Raw genomic sequence first — 19,970 nt, forward strand, 5'->3', positions numbered from 1 at the left:
TGTGGTCATTTTGGGTCTCTTTGGGGTCATTTAGTGTCCCTTTGTGGTCATTTAGTGTCCCCTTGTGGTCATTTAGTGTCTCCTTGTGGTCATTTTGGGTCTCTTTGGGGTCATTTAGTGTCCCCTTGTGGTCATTTAGTGTCCCCTTGTGGTCATTTAGTGTCTCCTTGTGGTCATTTTGGGTCTCTTTGGGGTCATTTAGTGTCTCCTTGTGGTCATTTAGTGTCTCCTTGTGGTCATTTAGTGTCCCCTTGTGGTCATTTTGGGTCTCTTTGGGGTCATTTAGTGTCCCCTTGTGGTCATTTAGTGTCCCCTTGTGGTCATTTAGTGTCTCCTTGTGGTCATTTTGGGTCTCTTTGGGGTCATTTAGTGTCCCCTTGTGGTCATTTAGTGTCTCCTTGTGGTCATTTAGTGTCCCCTTGTGGTCATTTAGTGTCCCCTTGTGGTCATTTAGTGTCTCCTTGTGGTCATTTAGTGTCTCCTTGTGGTCATTTAGTGTCCCCTTGTGGTCATTTAGTGTCTCCTTGGGGTCATTTAGTGTCCCCTTGTGGTCATTTAGTGTCCCCTTGTGGTCATTTAGTGTCTCCTTGGGGTCATTTTGGGTCTCTTTGGGGTCATTTAGTGTCCCCTTGTGGTCATTTAGTGTCTCCTTGGGGTCATTTTGGGTCTCTTTGGGGTCATTTAGTGTCCCCTTGTGGTCATTTAGTTTCCCCTTGTGGTCATTTAGTGTCTCCTTGTGGTCATTTAGTGTCTCCTTGTGGTCATTTTGGGTCTCTTTGGGGTCATTTAGTGTCCCCTTGTGGTCATTTAGTGTCTCCTTGGGGTCATTTAGTGTCCCCTTGTGGTCATTTAGTGTCCCCTTGTGGTCATTTAGTGTCTCCTTGGGGTCATTTTGGGTCTCTTTGGGGTCATTTAGTGTCCCCTTGTGGTCATTTAGTGTCTCCTTGGGGTCATTTTGGGTCTCTTTGGGGTCATTTAGTGTCCCCTTGTGGTCATTTAGTTTCCCCTTGTGGTCATTTAGTGTCTCCTTGTGGTCATTTTGGGTCTCTTTGGGGTCATTTAGTGTCCCCTTGTGGTCATTTAGTGTCTCCTTGGGGTCATTTAGTGTCCTCTTGTGGTCATTTTGGGTCTCTTTGGGGTCATTTAGTGTCTCCTTGTGGTCATTTTGGGTCTCTTTGGGGTCATTTAGTGTCCCCTTGTGGTCATTTAGTGTCCCCTTGTGGTCATTTAGTGTCTCCTTGTGGTCATTTTGGGTCTCTTTGGGGTCATTTAGTGTCTCCTTGTGGTCATTTAGTGTCTCCTTGTGGTCATTTAGTGTCCCCTTGTGGTCATTTTGGGTCTCTTTGGGGTCATTTAGTGTCCCCTTGTGGTCATTTAGTGTCCCCTTGTGGTCATTTAGTGTCTCCTTGTGGTCATTTTGGGTCTCTTTGGGGTCATTTAGTGTCCCCTTGTGGTCATTTAGTGTCTCCTTGTGGTCATTTTGGGTCTCTTTGGGGTCATTTAGTGTCCCCTTGTGGTCATTTAGTGTCCCCTTGTGGTCATTTAGTGTCTCCTTGTGGTCATTTAGTGTCCCCTTGTGGTCATTTAGTGTCCCCTTGTGGTCATTTAGTGTCTCCTTGTGGTCATTTTGGGTCTCTTTTTGGTCATTTAGTGTCTCCTTGTGGTCATTTAGTGTCCCCTTGTGGTCATTTAGTGTCTCCTTGTGGTCATTTAGTGTCTCCTTGGGGTCATTTAGTGTCCTCTTGTGGTCATTTTGGGTCTCTTTGGGGTCATTTAGTGTCCCCTTGTGGTCATTTAGTGTCTCCTTGTGGTCATTTTGGGTCTCTTTGGGGTCATTTAGTGTCTCCTTGGGGTCATTTTGGGTCTCTTTGGGATCATTTAGTGTCTCCTTGTGGTCATTTAGTGTCTCCTTGTGGTCATTTAGTGTCTCCTTGTGGTCATTTTGGGTCTCTTTGGGGTCATTTAGTGTCTCCTTGTGGTCATTTAGTGTCCCCTTGTGGTCATTTAGTGTCTCCTTGTGGTCATTTTGGGTCTCTTTGGGGTCATTTAGTGTCTCCTTGTGGTCATTTTGGGTCTCTTTGGGGTCATTTTGGGTCTCTTTGGGGTCATTTAGTGTCCCCTTGTGGTCATTTAGTGTCTCCTTGTGGTCATTTAGTGTCTCCTTGTGGTCATTTTGGGTCTCTTTGGGGTCATTTAGTGTCTCTTTATGGTCATTTTGCATCTCATTGTCAGTTTGTGTTTCTCTTTTTGGTCATTTTGTGTCTCCTTGTGGTCATTTAGTGTCTCCTTCTCGTCATTTTTAGGTCTCTGAGACCATTATGTCTCTTTTGAGTCATTTTGCAGTCATTTTGCATCTAGTTGTTGTCAGTTTGTTTCTCTTTGGGGTCATTTAGTGTCTCGTTGTGGTCATTTCTGGGTCTCTGGGATCATTTTGTCTCTTTTGGGTCATTTTGTTTCTCTTTATGGTCATTTTGCATCTCATTGTCAGTTTGTGTTTCTCTTTTTGGTCATTTTGTGTCTCCTTGTGGTCATTGTTGGATCTCTGGGGCTGTTTTGTCTCTTTGGGGCCATTTTGCATCTCATTATCAGTTTGTGTTTCTCTTTTTGGTCATTTTGTGTGTCCTTGAGGTCATTGTTGGGTCTCTGGGACCATTTTGTCTCCTTGTGGTCATTTTGTGTCTCCTTGTGGTCATACCTCTGGGGTCATTTTATGCCTCTGGGGTCCTTGTGGGTCTCTTTCGGGTCATTTTGCATCTCATTGTCATTTTGTGTCTCCTTGTGTCACTCGGTGTGTTTCCTGCTGCTACAATAAACACTCACAGCTGTTTAGTGACGTAGAACTTTAACATGTTTTCAAGGTTCATTAACAGAACAACATTTTTCATCATCAGTTACCCTGCTGTTATTGATCTGACTTATTAATTATTGATTACTGCGACAGAAATGTTAGAAAATGTCCATCAAACTTTACCCAACCAAAGGTGACATCTTTCAGTCCGAAACAACAAAATGTTACATTTGGGATTATTATATAGTAAAAGAGGAAAGCGATGTTCAGACAGAGATCAACTTTGCTGTGGCGCTGTCACAGTTTGGAGCCCACGCCGCCGCCTGCCGCCTCCTTCAGTGTTTCTTTCAGCCATGAAATCAAGATGCTGTTTGTCTCCGCCGGCTTGTCCATCTGAATCCAGTGTCCACACTCCTCTATGTGTCCTCGTCTCAGGTTCGGGATCTGCGGTTCACAAACGGAAACAGCGCATTCATTTCCAATAATCTATAATCACACTGTCTGTCATTGAGGAGGACTGATTGATTGATTGATGGTTTGTTTTCCTCACCAAGTCCTCCATCCCTTTGGACAAGGCCGGCAGCAGCACCGGGTCTTTACCTGCCGTCACCATCAGGGTGGGCGTCAGCACCTAACACACACACACACACACACACACACACACACACAAAGAAAGTCTCTCACATCTGATCCCAGGGTCAACAGGGTCAACAGGGTCAAACACACCTGCAGCTACAACTCCTCACTAAAAGTGTCTAGGCTGAGTTAGGAGCTCTCTGAGAGTGTCCTCAGGACGTTTGTGTCCCAGATCTCCTTCACATGACACCACAGCAGTTTCCACTTGATGGAAACACAAAAGACTGGACTCCTGTCTGAGAGCAGCTGCTTTTAATCTGGTAAACGAAGGTGGAAGCCAATCAGCCTCCAGCTGCTGCAGGAACACAGGACAGAAGACACAGCAGCCTGAAGGTGAGTCTGATCCACACGGACACTCTTTAACCAACAGGTACAGGACAGTGACAGAAACGTTTGTGTTAAAGTGTTTCACAGAGCAGCTGTGGTTTCTATGTAGGCAGCTCCGCCCCCCTGTGCTCGGTAACAAACCTTTTTATTGGGACGAGAACACATCCACCTCCAGGTTGCGTCCCCGTTTCGATACCAGTTCAGTGGTCCCCTGTGAACCATTAATGACTCACATTAATGTGCTGCTATATTTGTGATCATCCTTTAAAGTCATATTTATTCAGTATGTCATAAAAAAGTGTAACTACATACATGTTCTTAAAAACTGTGCTTAAGTACAAATTTAAGGTGCTTATACTTCATCATGCCCACGATTGTGATGTTATGTGATAAAATATAAGTTTTGAGCCACGACTCCTTCTATTCTGGCTCACACTAACACAACAAGACCACTTTTTATATTAATAAAATGTTCAAAAAATTATTATTAATAAAATGTAATAAAAATATTTTTAATATGTCTGACAAATATTAATATATTGTTAAAAATGTTAAAAAACATGTTAAAAAATGTCTTAGAAATACTGTTAAATATCTGAAAACATATTAATAAAATGTCCTAAAAATATTAATAACATGTCCCTAAAAGATATTAATAAAATGTCCCTAAAAGATATAAATAAAATTTCCCTAAAAATATTAATAAAATGTCCTAAAAGATATTAATAAAATGTCCCTAAAAGATATAAATAAAATTTCCCTAAAAATATTAATAAAATGCCCTAAAAATATTAATAAAATGTCCCAAAAATATTAATAAAATGCCCTAAAAAATATTAATAAAATTTCCCTAAAAATATTAATAAAATGTCCGACAAATATTAATATAATGTCCCAAAAAATATTAATATATTGTCTGAAAAATATTAATAAAATGCCGAACAAATATTAATATTTTGTCCTAAAAAATATTAATAAAATGTCCGACAAATACTATTAATTATGACCAAAAACATAATAATAAAATGTCAAAAAAAACCCTAATAAAATCACTAAAAAAATGTATGAAATGTCCGAAAAATACTTAAAGATGTCCAACAAATATTAATATATTGTCCGAAGAAATAGTAATAAAATGTCTGACAAATATCCGAAAAATATTAATAAAATGTCCTAAAAATATTAATAAATGACCAAAAACATAGTAATAAAATGGCTGAAAAAATATTAATAATGTCTGACAAATATTAGTATATTGTTAAAAATGTTTTTGTTTGAAATGATAAAAAATAAAATTTAAAAATGTAAACATGTTTTAATCAATGCATCTATAGCTGCAGACATAGATGCATGTTTTAATCAATGCATCTATGTCTGCAGACATAGATGCATTGATTAAAACATGCATCTATGTCTGCAGACATAGATGCATGTTTAAATCAATGCATCTATGTCTGCATCTATGTCTGCAGACATAGATGCATTGATTTAAACATGCATCTATGTCTGCAGACATAGATGCATGTTTTAATCAATGCATCTATGTCTGCAGACATAGATGCAGACATAGATGCATTGATTAAAACATGTTTAATCAATGCATCTATGTCTGCATCTATGTCAGAGCTGCAGACATAGATGCATTGATTAAACATGTTTTAATCAATGCATCTATGTCTGCATCTATGTCTGCAGACATAGATGCATTGATTAAAACATGTTTACATGTTTTAATCAATGCATCTATGTCTGCAGACATAGATGCATTGATTAAAACATGTAAACATGTTTTAATCAATGCATCTATGTCTGCAGACATAGATGCATGTTTTAATCAATGCATCTATGTCTGCAGACATAGATGCATTGATTAAAACATGTTTACATGTTTTAATCAATGCATCTATGTCTGCAGACATAGATGCATTGATTAAAACATGCATAGATGCATGTTTTAATCAATGCATCTATGTCTGCAGACATAGATGCATTGATTAAAACATGTAAACATGTTTTAATCAATGCATCTATGTCTGCAGACATAGATGCATTGATTAAAACATGTTTACATGTTTTAATCAATGCATCTATGTCTGCAGACATAGATGCATTGATTAAAACATGTAAACATGTTTTAATCAATGCATCTATGTCTGCAGCTCTGGTTGTAGTTCCTGCTAATGTCCACCAGAGGGCGCAGGTGTGAGTTCAGGTGTGGGTGAATGCTGTCTGATGTGTTAACGTGCGCCACCTGAAGCCTCGCTCCTTGTACTGGCTGACGTAGAACTGCAGGTCGGCCTCCGTCAGCATGGAGCTGCGGGAGATCTGCTCCGGCAGGCCCACTAACAGACCACCTGCAACAGCACACGCACACACACACACACACACACACACACACACACACTTTTAAAGCCTGTTAGAAACCTGTGTGTGTGTGTGTGTGCGTGTGTGTGAGTGAACAGTTTCAGGTTTGGTTTGAGTCTCACCTCGAGCACAGACTCCTGCAGTGCTGAGAGCAGGACGCTGCGCCTGAGAGGAAAATAATTATTTATTCATTAATATGTCTGACACACTTGACATGCTGTGTGTGTGTGTGTGTGTGTGTGTGTGTGTGTGTTGTCACCTCCTCAGCACTGCGGAAGAAGAAAATCTTGAACGTTCTCTCTAAGTCTTTCTCCAGCTCTGCCTCTGCTACACCCTGCAATAATAATATAATAAATAATAATAAATAAAATTAATAAATAAATTAAATGCAAGGGTTTTAGTATTTAAAATAAACATGTTAAGAATAACACAAATAGATTGAATATTGATTTTTTTTTTTATTTAAATCCATTAAATAAAACAAAGGGTCAGTAGACTAGATAAATCCATTTAAATTAAAATTATAAATTTAGAGGAACAAACTGTAAGCATGTTTTAATCTGTGCATGTGTGTCTGCAGCTCTGGTTGTAGTTCCTGCTAATGTCCACCAGAGGGCGCCATTACAACAGAAAGCAGCAGCTGGCAGGTAAAAACCAGGGGTGGAAGAAGCATTCAGATCGTTTACTGCAGTAAAAGTACTAATACTACACTGTGAAAATCCTCCCCTACAAGTAAAAGTCCTGCATTCAAAACCTCACTGTGGGAAAAGTATCTTAATGGACTTGACGCAAAAGTGACGTTTTTGGAGTAATATTTCTGCTGCATTAAAGGGTGTGTTTGGTATTTTTCAACCTGGACCCCATTTTAAAAAATACCATAGATCCCCTTTAATGTGTCATTTTACTGCTGTAGATGTTTCAGGTTGTGCTCATTTGAACTCGTTCAAATACTGTTGGGTAGTTTCATCCACAGCGATGTTTATAAAGGTGCGAACACACCAAACCGACATCAAAGAACTAGCGGCGACGAAAGCCAACTGTTGCGTCGTCTACGTCGCCTCACGTCGCCCTGTGTCAGTTGCATTTGAACACACTACACGGACTACATCCGACGGCCAAGTAGCACGTACGTTCTGCGCCTGCGTGAGAGAGAGCGGAGTGAGAGAGTGGTACATCCTGTCAGCCGAGGGGTTTCCTATCTGTGCAGCCGAGCACCGCAGCACCTCCACGGACTATTACATCCAGACGGTCCCGGTGTTTCCTCCTCAGGCTCCACTTCACTCAGCTGCCCAATAAACCCGCTGCTTCTTCCCACTTTAACCTGAATAACAAACAGGGCTCGGTGCTCCGGTTGGATCCAAACGGAGAGCCGGGGCTAGCTCAGAGACTAGCGGAGGCTAACTGGCTGTGCTTCCCTCCGGTCATGCTGCGGCTAACGCTCCGCTAGCCGCTCCCAGCTAGCTCCGGTTTGTTATTCAGGTTAAAGTGGGAAGAAGCAGCGGGTCTGTGGGGCAGCTGAGTGAAGTGGAGCCTGAGGAGGAAGCACCGGTTAGCCCCGGTTTCACTACAGGCAGATTCACTCGCTACAGGGGCGAGGAAATAAAACCTGAACAGCCAATCAGAGTGATCTCTCTCACCGACAAGCTCCGCCGCTGATTCAACATCAATCGGCCAAAAAGCCGCCGACGCCGAAGTGCCAACAGTGCGGGATTGCCTGACTTTGGTCGACGGATGACCGTCGGCTTGGTGTGTCAGGGCCTTAAGATCATATGTGTTGAAGCGTGGCTGTCCTGTGACACTTTTCCAGCTGACCCAAGAGGGTTTTTAGAGAGTTTATTTGGTTTAACAGGGAAGGGAATTTCCTCCACACATAAAGGAACACTTCATCCTTCAGTTTATCACAAACATTTCACAGCAACACATCTGAATATTTTCACTGAATCTAAAATCTCGCCTGTATTAGCATGTTATCGTGCTGCAGACTTACTCACCACTTTCTGGAAGTAGAGCTGGTAGTCAAATATGGGAATGGACTTCGCTTTCTCTGAAAAACTCTCAGAAGGATCCACAGGGAACAAAGGAGTGTTCAGGGACGCCACCGCTCTTCACGCAAAAGAAGATGTTTTACGACACTGTGAAGTATCTTGGAAGTGTGTCTCTTAATCTGTGTGTGTTTACCTGATTCTCTCAGGGTAAAACATAGCCATGTTCCACACCAGGGCACCACCCCAGTCATGACCCACCAGGGTGACCTGTGGTATCAACTGGGAAAGGCAACGTGGGCAGCAAAAAAATGTTAGATAATCAACTGAATGTGCAGCAATTTGCTCCAGAGCTTGCAACATTAAACCCCCTGACAGGTGAAGTGAATAACCTTGATCATGTCTTGACAATGCAAAGCTCTGCTAGAAAACCTTGGATCCAGCATTCATGTGGATGCCACTTGACACGCCACCCATCTGGACACCATTACAGACCAAGTACCCCCCCAGTGGCAGTGGTTCCTCCAGCAGGACAATGTGCCATTCCACACCACAAAAAACTACCAGGATTGACCCGAGGAACTTGACAAAGAGCTTAAGGCATTTACCTGGCCTCTACATTGCCCAGATCCCAGTCTGATTGAGCATCTGTGGGATGTGCTGGTACCCCACCTCGCTAAGCAAAGGAGAACACCCCCAGAGGTCCTGTGGTCGTATCTTAGCAGGTAAGAGCCAAGTCCTATCAACAGTGGAGCCTCTGGGTTGCGATGTGGGGTACTGGCATCTTGTTCAGATCAGAGTTCACACCATGGATCGGACTTGACTCTGTTCTGTTGAGGCAAAGACACAGCACCTCTTGGGGTGTCCTGTGGTGTTTGGCACAAGACATTGGCGGCAGGTTCTTTCAGTCCTGCGGGTTGCAAGGTGCGGTACTGGCACACCCAATGGATGCTCAATCAAATCAGAGGCCCCACTGTGGATCTGACCTGGCCCTGACCTGTCAAGGCATGGACACAGGACCTCAGGGGGTATCCTGTGATGTCTGGCATGGGGGCATTGGCGGGGGATCCTTTCAGTCCTATGGATTGCAAGCTAGGGTACCAGCATGTCCCTCAGGTGCTTGATCAGATCAGAGGCCCCACTGTGGATCTGACCTGGCCCTGACCTGTCAAGACATGGACACAGGACCTATGGAGGTGTCCTATGAGATTGTGCACAAGGCACTACTAGCAGATCCTTTAAGTCCCGTGAGTTGAAGAAAGGTACCGGCATGTCCCGTGGATGCTCCATCAGATCAGACGCCCCCCTGTAGATCTGACTCCGCTCTGACCTGTCAAGGCATGGACACAGGACCTGTGGGGGTGTCCTGCAGTGTCTGGCAACAGGGAATTGGCAGCAGATTTTTTTTAGTCCTATGGGTTGCGAGATAAGGTACCAGATTGGGATCTTGGGAATTTGGAGGCCAAGTTGATTCCTTTAGTTCTTTGCCATGTTTCTCAGGTCATTAAGGTGACAGCGCCATCAGGTCTGAGCAGTTTTTGTGGTGTGGCACGACGCACTGTCCTGCTCCCACTGCCACTGGGCAGTGCTTTTGCCATGAAGGGATGTACTGGATCTGCAACAATGTTTGGGTGGGTGATTTCTCAGGAGAACGTTGCTTTGTAAAGAGACGACCAATGTTTTTCACTTTACTGGTCAGTGGTTTTGGCTTATTGGTGTATCAATACCTGCATCCTCATTAAATTTAACATGATTGTATGTCATGTGTTCATCACTCACCATTTTGTCCAAAAACGTGATTAAATCCTGAAAAGAGAGAAAAACATGTTTTATGGCATTTAATATTGTTCTACTTGGTCCATCTACCCAGAATGTGACTAAAAGTACCTGACAATATGGAGCACTGACTTTGATTAATTTACACATTAATAAGGATCCCACTACTTTTCTTGCCAAGTCTTGCCCTACGAAATCCCCGACTACACAGGTAAAAGTCCACAGCTACACATCCAGAGATATGGGGACACTGGCGGAAAGCAGGCAGATGACTGTGGGCACAAATCTCGCCGACCTCACGTCCTCCCTCTGGTTCTCTCCCAGAGAGAATCTGTCCAATCCAATCAATCCAGCGTCCTCTAAAACCTCTAAATCCACTTAAAATGAATCAAAATCAGCCCCTGGGAGTTGAAATATGGCTACATCTAGTTTAAACAGCCATTTTGAATCTTGAAAATGTAAAATGGAGAATGGATTCAGCGTCCTAGGTAATCCCTAAAGACCACCTCGATACTGTCCAAATCGGCCAAGCAGTTGCTGAAATATAGTCTGTATGGGTGAGTATGCTAATGAATGCTAATTATGCAAATTTCTCAACATATTCAAGTTAGCATCCGACAGTTTCTCAATGATCGGGACCCATTCTTTACACTTCTAACATAAAACTTTGGGGAATTCAACACTTCCGGATTCACATGCCCGCCGTTTTCTCTGATTTGAGGTATAGTGACACATTAAGGTAAAACCAAGTGTCATTTTTAAGGTACAAAGATCAAATTGAGCTCAAACTGAAGCTTATCAACTTGAGAGGTTTTCTATGTACAAGTGAAGCAAGGATACTAAACACAAAGTGATGAAAAATACTATCGTCTCTATGAGACGATAGTATTTTTTGTTTTGGGGAGATAGCAAGGGAAGGACCTGCTCTACTCTCTATGATTAGCTGATACTCGTTGCCATCATTGGCTGGATTGGTTAGGTTTTGCAAGAGGAGTGAGATTGGTTAAGGTTAGGGTTAGAATGTCACGGTAAGCCAATCAAAGGTAGAGTAAGGTGGTGCCATTCCTTCACTATCCTAGGAGCCGCAACTTTGCTTCGAATATACCTCCAAGAAGCTTTTTTTTGTACGCCTGAAAATATATAGGTTACATATACCATCCAAATGTCATACTTCTATGTGTAATATAAAGCTGGGGGCTTTTACTTTGAAAACTGTTTGGAGTTGCTATTGAGCCAGGTTGCCACGCCCATGCAGGAGACCCATATCACTTTTTCTCTGTTGTTGCGTACCTCTAGTCCCTCAAGAATGCTCTCAAAGATTAATAAGAAGCGTAATAATTGGGTCCCCCAAACTTAAAAAACTCTGGTATACCTTTGAGAGATGGTTTGTCGTACTTTACAATAAAGTATTTTATTTATTCATTGGTAAAACGAAGACAAGCACAATCAACCTCAATGCCTAATGTGTTTCTTTTAATATTTGTCTGATTACGCCATTAAATGAGGTATATGTTGGTGAGTTTGTACCTTGCAGAGCTGCTCCTGAGAATATTCCTCTATGTCTGTCAATGGAAAAAAAAGACAGTTAATAATTTTAAAGTTAATAATATTATTTGTAAATAATCATTAAGGTGTTCTTTGATTGGAAGGCCACCTGGGGGTGCTGTGGACTCTCCGTATCCCTTCATGTCCAGAGCCAGCACCCTGAACCCTGCTGCTGCCAAGGCTGGGATCTACCAGAGAGAGCGTGAACAACGTTCAGGCACAAAGGTAAAACAAACACACCAAAAACTGACACTTCATTTCTACTCCATGACATCTCAGAGGGTAATATCGTACTTTTACTGCACTCCATTTTTCTGACAGCCTTAGTTACTTTATAAATTTAGAGTTTTAGTGTCCTCCCACTCCGGGAATTCCCCTACAGATCCCTGGCAAAGGTCGCTGATTGAACATTACAGAATGGTGAATTTCAAGTAGGTGCACATTGTCACTTGTCTCATCTCAGATCTTCCTTCACTGTTAGCTTTCAGTATCACCAGCACCCTATGACAAGAGTTAAGTCCAGGTAAGATATTATCATGTTACCTGGAACCTCCATGAATACCAGCTCTCAGGGAAGCCATGACACAGCAGGACTGGTGGACCTGATCCCATTTCAACATAGTGAGTCCTCACACCAGGCTGACAAACCAAACACACACTTCATTTAGTCAACCAAAATTCAAAATGTTTTAATCAACAAAAATTCAAAATGTTTCATTTGCCAAAAATTCTAAACATTTAAAATGACGAAAATTTAAAATGTGTTAGTCGACCAAAAAATTAAAACATTTTCGCCAGCTTTTAGTCATTATGTTTTCTGTTTGTTTTTCTGTAAATGAATCGAGTGAGACCATTTCATGTATCAGAAATTAAAGTCAAGGTGACAGGTGAAGGTGGATTCCAGCTGTCATTTCTGCAGGTGTTTGACAGGTTCCAGGGCTGATTTACGAGCACATACTTACTGATCATTTGAAAAGCTTAAACTCTCAAACTTTGAGACCATAAATAACTAATCTAAGGCAACTAAAATTCTTTATAGCATGCGCTGGACAATTTGTCGCGTCAATCAACTACATTTACAATCAACACTGAGCGGACATCAACAATAAAGGTGATGAGATTTCCCGTCAGTGTCACAAGACATTTCAGCCATTTACTAAAGAGATCACAGTGAGAATTCAGCGTTGACACTGATGCAGATTATTACCTTAATGGTGACATATCCATGAGACACTTCATCAGGGCTGCAGGACGGTGGAGGACTCTCTGCTCCAATAGCCTGAAACACGCACGCTCACATTAGTATAGCACAAAAACAATATGTTCAAAGTGCTTATCGGACAATATAAAACCTAAAGTAGCAACAATAAAACACTGACATTAAAGGTATTACATGAGATAAACAGAGACGACTAAAAACAAAAACAAGGAATACAATTCAGAACAGATGAAAACTTTACCAAAATATTCATCCTTGACTCATAGTGAATGTTTGTGCCAAATTTGAAGAAATTCCCTCATACTGTTTTTGAGATACCGCGCCCACCAGAAGGAGACCAACGCAAGGTCAGTGACCTTGACCTCTGACAACACAGATCTAATCAGTTTGTCCTTAAATCCATTTTGTTTGTGCCAAAGTTCAAAATATTCTATCAAGGTGTTCTTGAAGTATCGCATTCACAAAATGACAGACAAAATCCCAGTGACCTTGACCTTTTACTTTGATTACCAAATTTGAATCAGTTCATCTTTGAGTCGTTGTGAATGTTTGTGCCAAATTTGAAGAAATTCCCTCAAGGTGTTCTTGAGATATTGTGTTCACCCAAATGAGACCAGAATGAGAATTTTGATGGTGAAGGGTCAAAGGTCAGCGTCGCTGTGACCTTGTATCCATTTCATCCTTGCAAATGCAATATCTCAACAACAGCTGGAGGGAATTTCCTCAAATTTGGCACAAACTTTCACTTGAACTCAAGCATGATGTGATTAGATTTTGGTCTTCAAAGGTCAAGGTCACTGTGACCTTGTCTTTTTCTTTCTCGTAGGTGCAATATCTCAATAACGCCTCAAGGGAATTTCTTTAAATTTAACACAACCTTCCACTTGGACTGAAGAATACACTGAGTAGTATTTGTGCTCAAAGGTCAAGGTCAGTGTCAAAATATGTCTCATTCTCTTGAACGCCATATCCCAAGAAGGCCTTAAAGGATTTTTCTAAAATTTGGCCTCAACATCCACTTGGACTCAAGAGTGAAATGATCAGACTCAAACCTTGACAAAGGTCAAGGTCACTGTGACCGCACAAAACATGTTTTTGGCCATCACTCAAGAATTCACACTCTAATTATGACAGAATTTCACACAAATGTCTAACAGGATAAATTAATGTAGTAATGGTATTTTGTATCGAAAAGGTCAAAGGTCAGCTTCGCTGTGACATCATAATGTTCTGTATAAAACACCTGTCCGGCCATTATTCAGAGTCATATCTCAGGAACAGACATTTGTGGCAAATTTGAAAATATTCCCTCAAGATGTTCTTGACAACCCGAAAACTTAATGCGCCAGGTCAGGGCTATTTCCCGGCATAGAGGCGTTTTAAAGAGGTACAGGGACAAAATTGTGTCTTAAAATGAAAGAATGAAACATAAGGTGCGAACAACAAGACGAGGTACAAGTCATTGTCCTGTTACTGTTTATCCTTCCTCTGAAATACAAGTTCAAAGCATTCTGGTCCACACCTGCACTCCAGTAAAGATGGCCAGTTTGTTCAGTGCGTCGTCCAGGTTTTCCACCAAGATGGCCTTCATCCCCACTCCCTCGGCTGCCTTCACACCCTCCTCATCTGCATCCAGCCACACAGCCTGAAATGAGACAGACAGACTCACCATCCTGTACTGACTGTCCTTCTGGGAAGGAAAAGTAAACTGAAAACTTCAGGCTCAGCTCCCTCTTCAGCACGACAGTAGTTATTTACCACATCACTGCAGACGCCGCGCCAAACTGCCGATCCATCTCGCGCTTCATTCTACCCTCACTCATGAACAAAACCCTGAGATACTTGAACTCCTTCACTTGGGGCAGTAACTCACTCCTAACCCATACAAACTTGAGTTGATGTTCAGGTGGCAGGTAGCAAGCCTGTGACGACTTTGTTAACGGGCGCCTGAGCAACACTTAAATGGCAATTATAGTTGTAATATCAGACAAAAGAAGAAAAACATCAATACAACCGTTACTGTGTGTAGATATATTTACAGTCTACCTGCTGTGATGTCACTCCCAGGTGCTGCAGAGCGGAGTTGAACATGGCGGGCTCGGGGACCCTGTGACCCGTGCGACAGGACTGGTGGACCAGATCAAAGTGGCCGCCCAGCTGACACAGAAGGCGGGCTTGACTGTCCCTAGCGGCACTGTCATCTACCCAGTGATTGGCCAGCACGGCTGTCAGTAACCCTGATGGGAGGGAAGATAAAAACTTCAGCCTCGGATATTCTGGTAAGTTTGTTAGACTCAGGGTGCTGTCACACCTGCCCTGTTTGGTTCGGTTCAATCGATCTCAGGTTAGTTTGCCTCCTCTTCATGTGGGCAGGTGTGAACACAGCAATCACACTAAGGTGTGCACCAAAACAACCGGACCGAGACCTTCTTGAAGAGGTGGTCTCAGTCCGGTCACCAGCGAACTCTGGTGCAGTTCGTTTGTGGTGAGAACGTGTTCCGACCTCGATCCAGACCAACTGCAGTCACATGACACATTGTTTGGGTTAAACAAGCATGAGAATGTTTGTCAACTCTAGACAACTCCAGGTCTGAAAGCAACCTAAATTGCTACTAATGCGAGGGCGGTATAAGATGCGATGAGGTCTTTGTGTTTGCATATAAATGACGACAGGAAAAATTTCACATTAAAAAAATGTAGGGATGAACAGCTGTACCACTGTGACGCAGACTGGCAGCTGTCTTCAACACAGCTGGTTGGACGTCCATCATCGCCTCTCTGAGCTCCTCCAACAGGCCGCTGATGGACCAATCAGACGGCAGAGTCAAACCCTTGACCTGTTTTGTCACACACTCCTCCTCAAAGGCCGGGATCATCTACAGACACAGTGATAAAGATAGTGGTAGAGGAACTCATATCAGTCACCGTCAGTTACAGCAGGTACAGCAGTGAAGTGATACAGAAAATCAAAGGGAGGTTATTATGGAAAGAACATGGACTATATATGGCCGGACTATGGAGACCTACGAGGGCCAAGTGTCTGGGGAAAATACCAATTTCAAGAATAAAGCCAAAATAATAAGAACAGAGCTGAAATGTGATTCTGAGAATAAAGTTGAATTATCGATAATGAAATGCACTAACACTAGCAGTTTTAAGTTATTCTCAAAAGTTCGACTTTAATCTTGATTTTTTTTTTACTTCACTCTTAACAGTTGAATTTTATTCTTAACATTTTGACTTTATCATTGAAATGCAAAAAACAAAAAGACAAAAAAATAGGTTTAACACCTGGCACTTAAACTGAATGATTTTATTATCAAAATTTCAACTTTATTCTCTAAATTTCAACTTAATTGTCAAAATTAAATTACAGATTTATTCTCAACATGTAAACTTTATTCTCCACATTTGAACTTTAGTCTCAACATTTACAACATTACATTTACGACATTTCATCTTCATTCTTTACATTTCGTCTATATTCTAAACATTTGAACTTTAGTCTCAACATTGGAACTCTTATTATAAACATTTATATTTTATTTTGAAAATTTGAACTTTATTCTGAACATTTAAACTTTATTCTCAACATCTGAACTTTAGTCTCAACATTTATGGCATTACATTTACGACATTTCGTCTTCATTCTTTACATTTTGTCTATATTCTAAACATTTGAATTTCATTCTCAACATTGGAACTTTTATTATAAACATTTATATTTTATTCTCAACATTTGAACTTTATTCTCAACATTTACAACATTACATTTACAACATTTCGTCTTCATTCTTTATATTTCATCTATATTCTAAACATTTGAATTTCATTCTCAACATTGGAACTTTTATTATAAACATTTATATTTTATTCTGAACATTTGAACTTTATTCTCAGCATTTAAACTCTCAACATTTTGACTTATTATAAAAATGCAAAAGTAAACACACAAAAAAAAACCCACATTGGTTTCACACCTGGCATTTAAACTGAATGTGAGATTTTATTTGTGAAATTTTGAGTTTATTTGCGAAATTTTAGCGTAATTGTCAAGATTCTGTTCTAATTTTGTTCTCAAAAGAAAATTAAAAAATAAAATCTGTTTCGCACCTTGCCCTTTAACTGGATGTCAGATTTTTTATTGAAACAATTGTCAAAATTATATTCCAACTTTATTCTCAACATTTGTTTTATTCTCAACATTTTAACTTTATTCTCAACATTTGTTTTATTCTCAACATTTTAACTTTATTCTCAACATTTAAACTTTATTCTTGAAATGCAAAGAAAACTTTCCTTATCTGATTTATTTATTGTTTTGCATGCCACCAGCACTGAAAGGTTGATTTCATTCCCAACATTTCGACTTCTTTTCCTCATAATGCAAAATAACAACAATAAAAAAAAGACCTTTTAATTTTTGCCCTTATACTCTTCCATTCTTGACCCACCTGAGACAGCGTGATCTCGCCTCTCTCCGCCCGGCTCATAGCGCTGTCCTTCTGGGACGCCACACTGGACAGGAAACCACTAAGAAATCACAGTGACACAAACAACACAACTAAAGCACTAAAACATGAATCCGTCTTTAACATTTATACTTTTAATAGTCATCATATTATTTCATGTATCTCTGATTTTAGTTTTCAGTCCTTAGATAAATGCATATTACGTTCTCATTGCCATTTTAATTTTGCTTTTGTATCTTGTTGCTGAGGACTGTTTTGTAAAATACTGAGATTTTATGTGGTACTTCAACATCACTATAATTCTTTACCAGGAATTGAACAAGAGGGTGAAGATCGTTGCTGGTCTTTCTCCCTATTTTAAATTTCTGATTTCTGGTAACTTGTCATTTGTAGATATCAGAAGCAGAGTGAGTGTTGGAAATGGTAATGTTGACATTGTCCAAATATGGTCAGTCCCATGTGTGCCCACGTGTGAAAAGGTGTTTCATGTTTATCTGAGGTAAAATAAGTCTTTAACATTAATATGAGTCCATATGGTGACATTAAAGGGAGGTTAAACATACCAGTGATTTCATTCCAAAGTCAACAAATAGCATCGCTTTGCCAGTGATTTAAGTGTCAGACACCTGACGCCAAAAGCCGCCTTTCACGGCGGTATAATATGCTGCCAGGTGGAGTCAGTTTGTAACGCGGCCCAACGTAACTTTCACTGTGTTATGATAAGCTGCCTGTTGGCCGGACAGCACTTACTGCAATGGTATGATACACAGTACAAATACTATCTTAAGACCGAAGTAGAAATACCATTTCGAGAATAGAGTCCAAATGTCGAGACTAAAGTAGAAATACCATTTCAAGAATGGAGTCCAAATGTCGAGACCGAAGTAGAAATACCATTTCGAGAATAGAGTCCAAATGTCGAGACTAAAGTAGAAATACCATTTCGAGAATAGAGTCCAAATGTCGAGACCGAAGTAGAAATACCATTTCGAGAATAGAGTCCAAATGTCGAGACCGAAGTAGAAATACCATTTCGAGAATAGAGTCTAAATGTTGAGACTGAAGTAGAAATACCACTTTGAGAATAGAGTCTAAATGTCGAGACTAAAGTAGAAATACCATTTCAAGAATAGAGTCCAAAGTAGAAATACCATTTCGAGAATAGAGTCTAAATGTCGAGTCCAAAGTAGAAATACCATTGCGAGAACAGAGTCCAAAGTAGAAATACCATTTCGAGAATTGAGTCCAAATGTTGAGATTGAAGTAGAAATACCATTTCGAGAATAAATTCCAAATGTCGAGACTGAAGTTGAAATACTATTTCGAGAATAAAGTCCAAATGTCGAGACTGAAGTAGAAATACCATTTCGAGAATAAAGTCCAAATGTTGAGATTGAAGTAGAAATACCATTTCAAGAATAGAGTCCAAATGTTGAGACCAAAGTAGAAATACCATTTCAAGAATAAAGTTAAATGTCAAGACTAAAGTGTGCCATTGCTTGTAATTTCATTTATTCTCAATAGTCCAACTAGTCTTGAGTCTTTATTATCATCTTTTGGTTTATTCTCAACATTTAAACTATGCTCAAAATTTCATCTTTATTCTCAACATTTAAACTTTATTCTCAACATTTAAACTTTATTCTTAACATTTCATCTTTATCATCTTTATTTTCAACTTTCAACTGAATTCTCAACTATTTGATCTTGTTTTAAACATTTTGTCCTAATTCTCAAAATTATATTTTAACTTAATCCTCAAAATTCTGACCTTATGCTCTTAATGCAACAAAACATTTCCTCCTCTGATACATTGTCGTATGCCTGGCACTAAAATTGCATGACACTAACAGATCCTGAACATTTCTTTCTGTTACCGATGAATCTTTTTCAGTTTTATTCTTCAAGCTGTAACATTTATAAATGTACATTTAATTATTGTGCCAAAATTCAACGTGTGTCTTTTTGTCCAGTTATCCTGTTCAGGTTTGCCATTAACTTTTGGCCGTGTAGTTTGTGCACCTGCTTTCTAAACTTGTTTCCAACTGCACAGTGTGTTCACTCTGCTTCTGTTAAGTGATTTTAACTTCTTTCACTGTCACACTGAAAAAACTAAAAGATTTGTTCTATTTTTGTTAAGATTATTAAAACTAACGCCTCAGTTGCGTAATTTAAATTCCTCTCCTGCTTTTATTTTTTACAGTGTACAGATGTTACACAACAGTAGTCTCCTTACCCCGGCAGGTTGTGCAACTGCTCAAACTTGTGGAAAACTGCATGAAGTCTGGAAGAGACAGCAACTCCCCAGAAGTTGAACAGGACGGCTTTCCTCTCGGCCATCTCGTCTGAGCCCCAGTGACAGGATCTTAAATGTCTTTGCCTCTGTCCCAACAGGAGAGTTTTCTGTGCTGCTGGTGCAGGACACTCCTGCTCTATGCACACAGGGAAACTTTGCACTCTGAGCACACCCAACCAACAGGTCCGCCCACTTCTCCTGCTGATTCAGAATAGGGACAAAGAGGAACCTCCACTGTGTGGGTGTGCAAAGATTTCTAAGTTTCACTTCTCAACATGATTCAAGGGAACACTTGTATCACACATCGCATCTTGATGAACGAATTATTGAAGTTGAAAATCCTTACTGGTGTAAAACCATTCCCTTTTTGTCTCTCCATTGCTCCTGTTGTCACCTTGATTTGCACCAAAGCAAAATATTTTTTGCTACGGGCCATTTGTTCTGTGCACATGATGAAAAATCTTATATAATGTTCAGAATCTATTTTTCAGTTCACTATTGTTTCAGATTGTCCTGCTATGAGGCTGAACATCTCTCAGTTGGTTGTTTCTTATCAACAGTGCCA

General features: G+C 40.5%; 1 protein-coding gene across 2 annotated transcripts in view; it reads right to left on the reverse strand.

The window, feature by feature from the left end:
* ephx2 (epoxide hydrolase 2, cytoplasmic) overlaps positions 1 to 19,578 on the reverse strand; it is a 46,686-nt gene extending 27,108 nt beyond the window's left edge. The window contains exons 1-18 of one of the 2 annotated variants that reach the window (XM_033615972.2): positions 19,346 to 19,578; positions 17,092 to 17,170; positions 15,354 to 15,513; positions 14,684 to 14,874; positions 14,160 to 14,282; positions 12,626 to 12,697; positions 11,962 to 12,057; positions 11,528 to 11,606; positions 11,401 to 11,435; positions 9,877 to 9,903; positions 8,294 to 8,379; positions 8,107 to 8,218; positions 6,375 to 6,449; positions 6,238 to 6,280; positions 6,003 to 6,105; positions 3,893 to 3,962; positions 3,339 to 3,419; positions 2,826 to 3,232 (exon numbers count right to left, since the gene is read on the reverse strand). In XM_033615972.2, the coding sequence (XP_033471863.2) occupies positions 3,086 to 3,232; positions 3,339 to 3,419; positions 3,893 to 3,962; positions 6,003 to 6,105; positions 6,238 to 6,280; positions 6,375 to 6,449; positions 8,107 to 8,218; positions 8,294 to 8,379; positions 9,877 to 9,903; positions 11,401 to 11,435; positions 11,528 to 11,606; positions 11,962 to 12,057; positions 12,626 to 12,697; positions 14,160 to 14,282; positions 14,684 to 14,874; positions 15,354 to 15,513; positions 17,092 to 17,170; positions 19,346 to 19,449 (1,683 nt within the window). In that variant the 5' untranslated portion in view covers positions 19,450 to 19,578 and the 3' untranslated portion in view covers positions 2,826 to 3,085. Of the gene's footprint in view, positions 1 to 2,825; positions 3,233 to 3,338; positions 3,420 to 3,892; positions 3,963 to 6,002; positions 6,106 to 6,237; positions 6,281 to 6,374; positions 6,450 to 8,106; positions 8,219 to 8,293; positions 8,380 to 9,876; positions 9,904 to 11,400; positions 11,436 to 11,527; positions 11,607 to 11,961; positions 12,058 to 12,625; positions 12,698 to 14,159; positions 14,283 to 14,683; positions 14,875 to 15,353; positions 15,514 to 17,091; positions 17,171 to 19,345 lie in introns of those variants that run through there. The other variant, XM_078165871.1, reaches the window with a different exon arrangement.
* Positions 19,579 to 19,970: the final 392 nt, after the last annotated feature.

Source organism: Epinephelus lanceolatus, chromosome 24 (genome assembly GCF_041903045.1).
Source record: "Epinephelus lanceolatus isolate andai-2023 chromosome 24, ASM4190304v1, whole genome shotgun sequence".
Lineage (NCBI taxonomy): Eukaryota > Metazoa > Chordata > Actinopteri > Perciformes > Serranidae > Epinephelus > Epinephelus lanceolatus.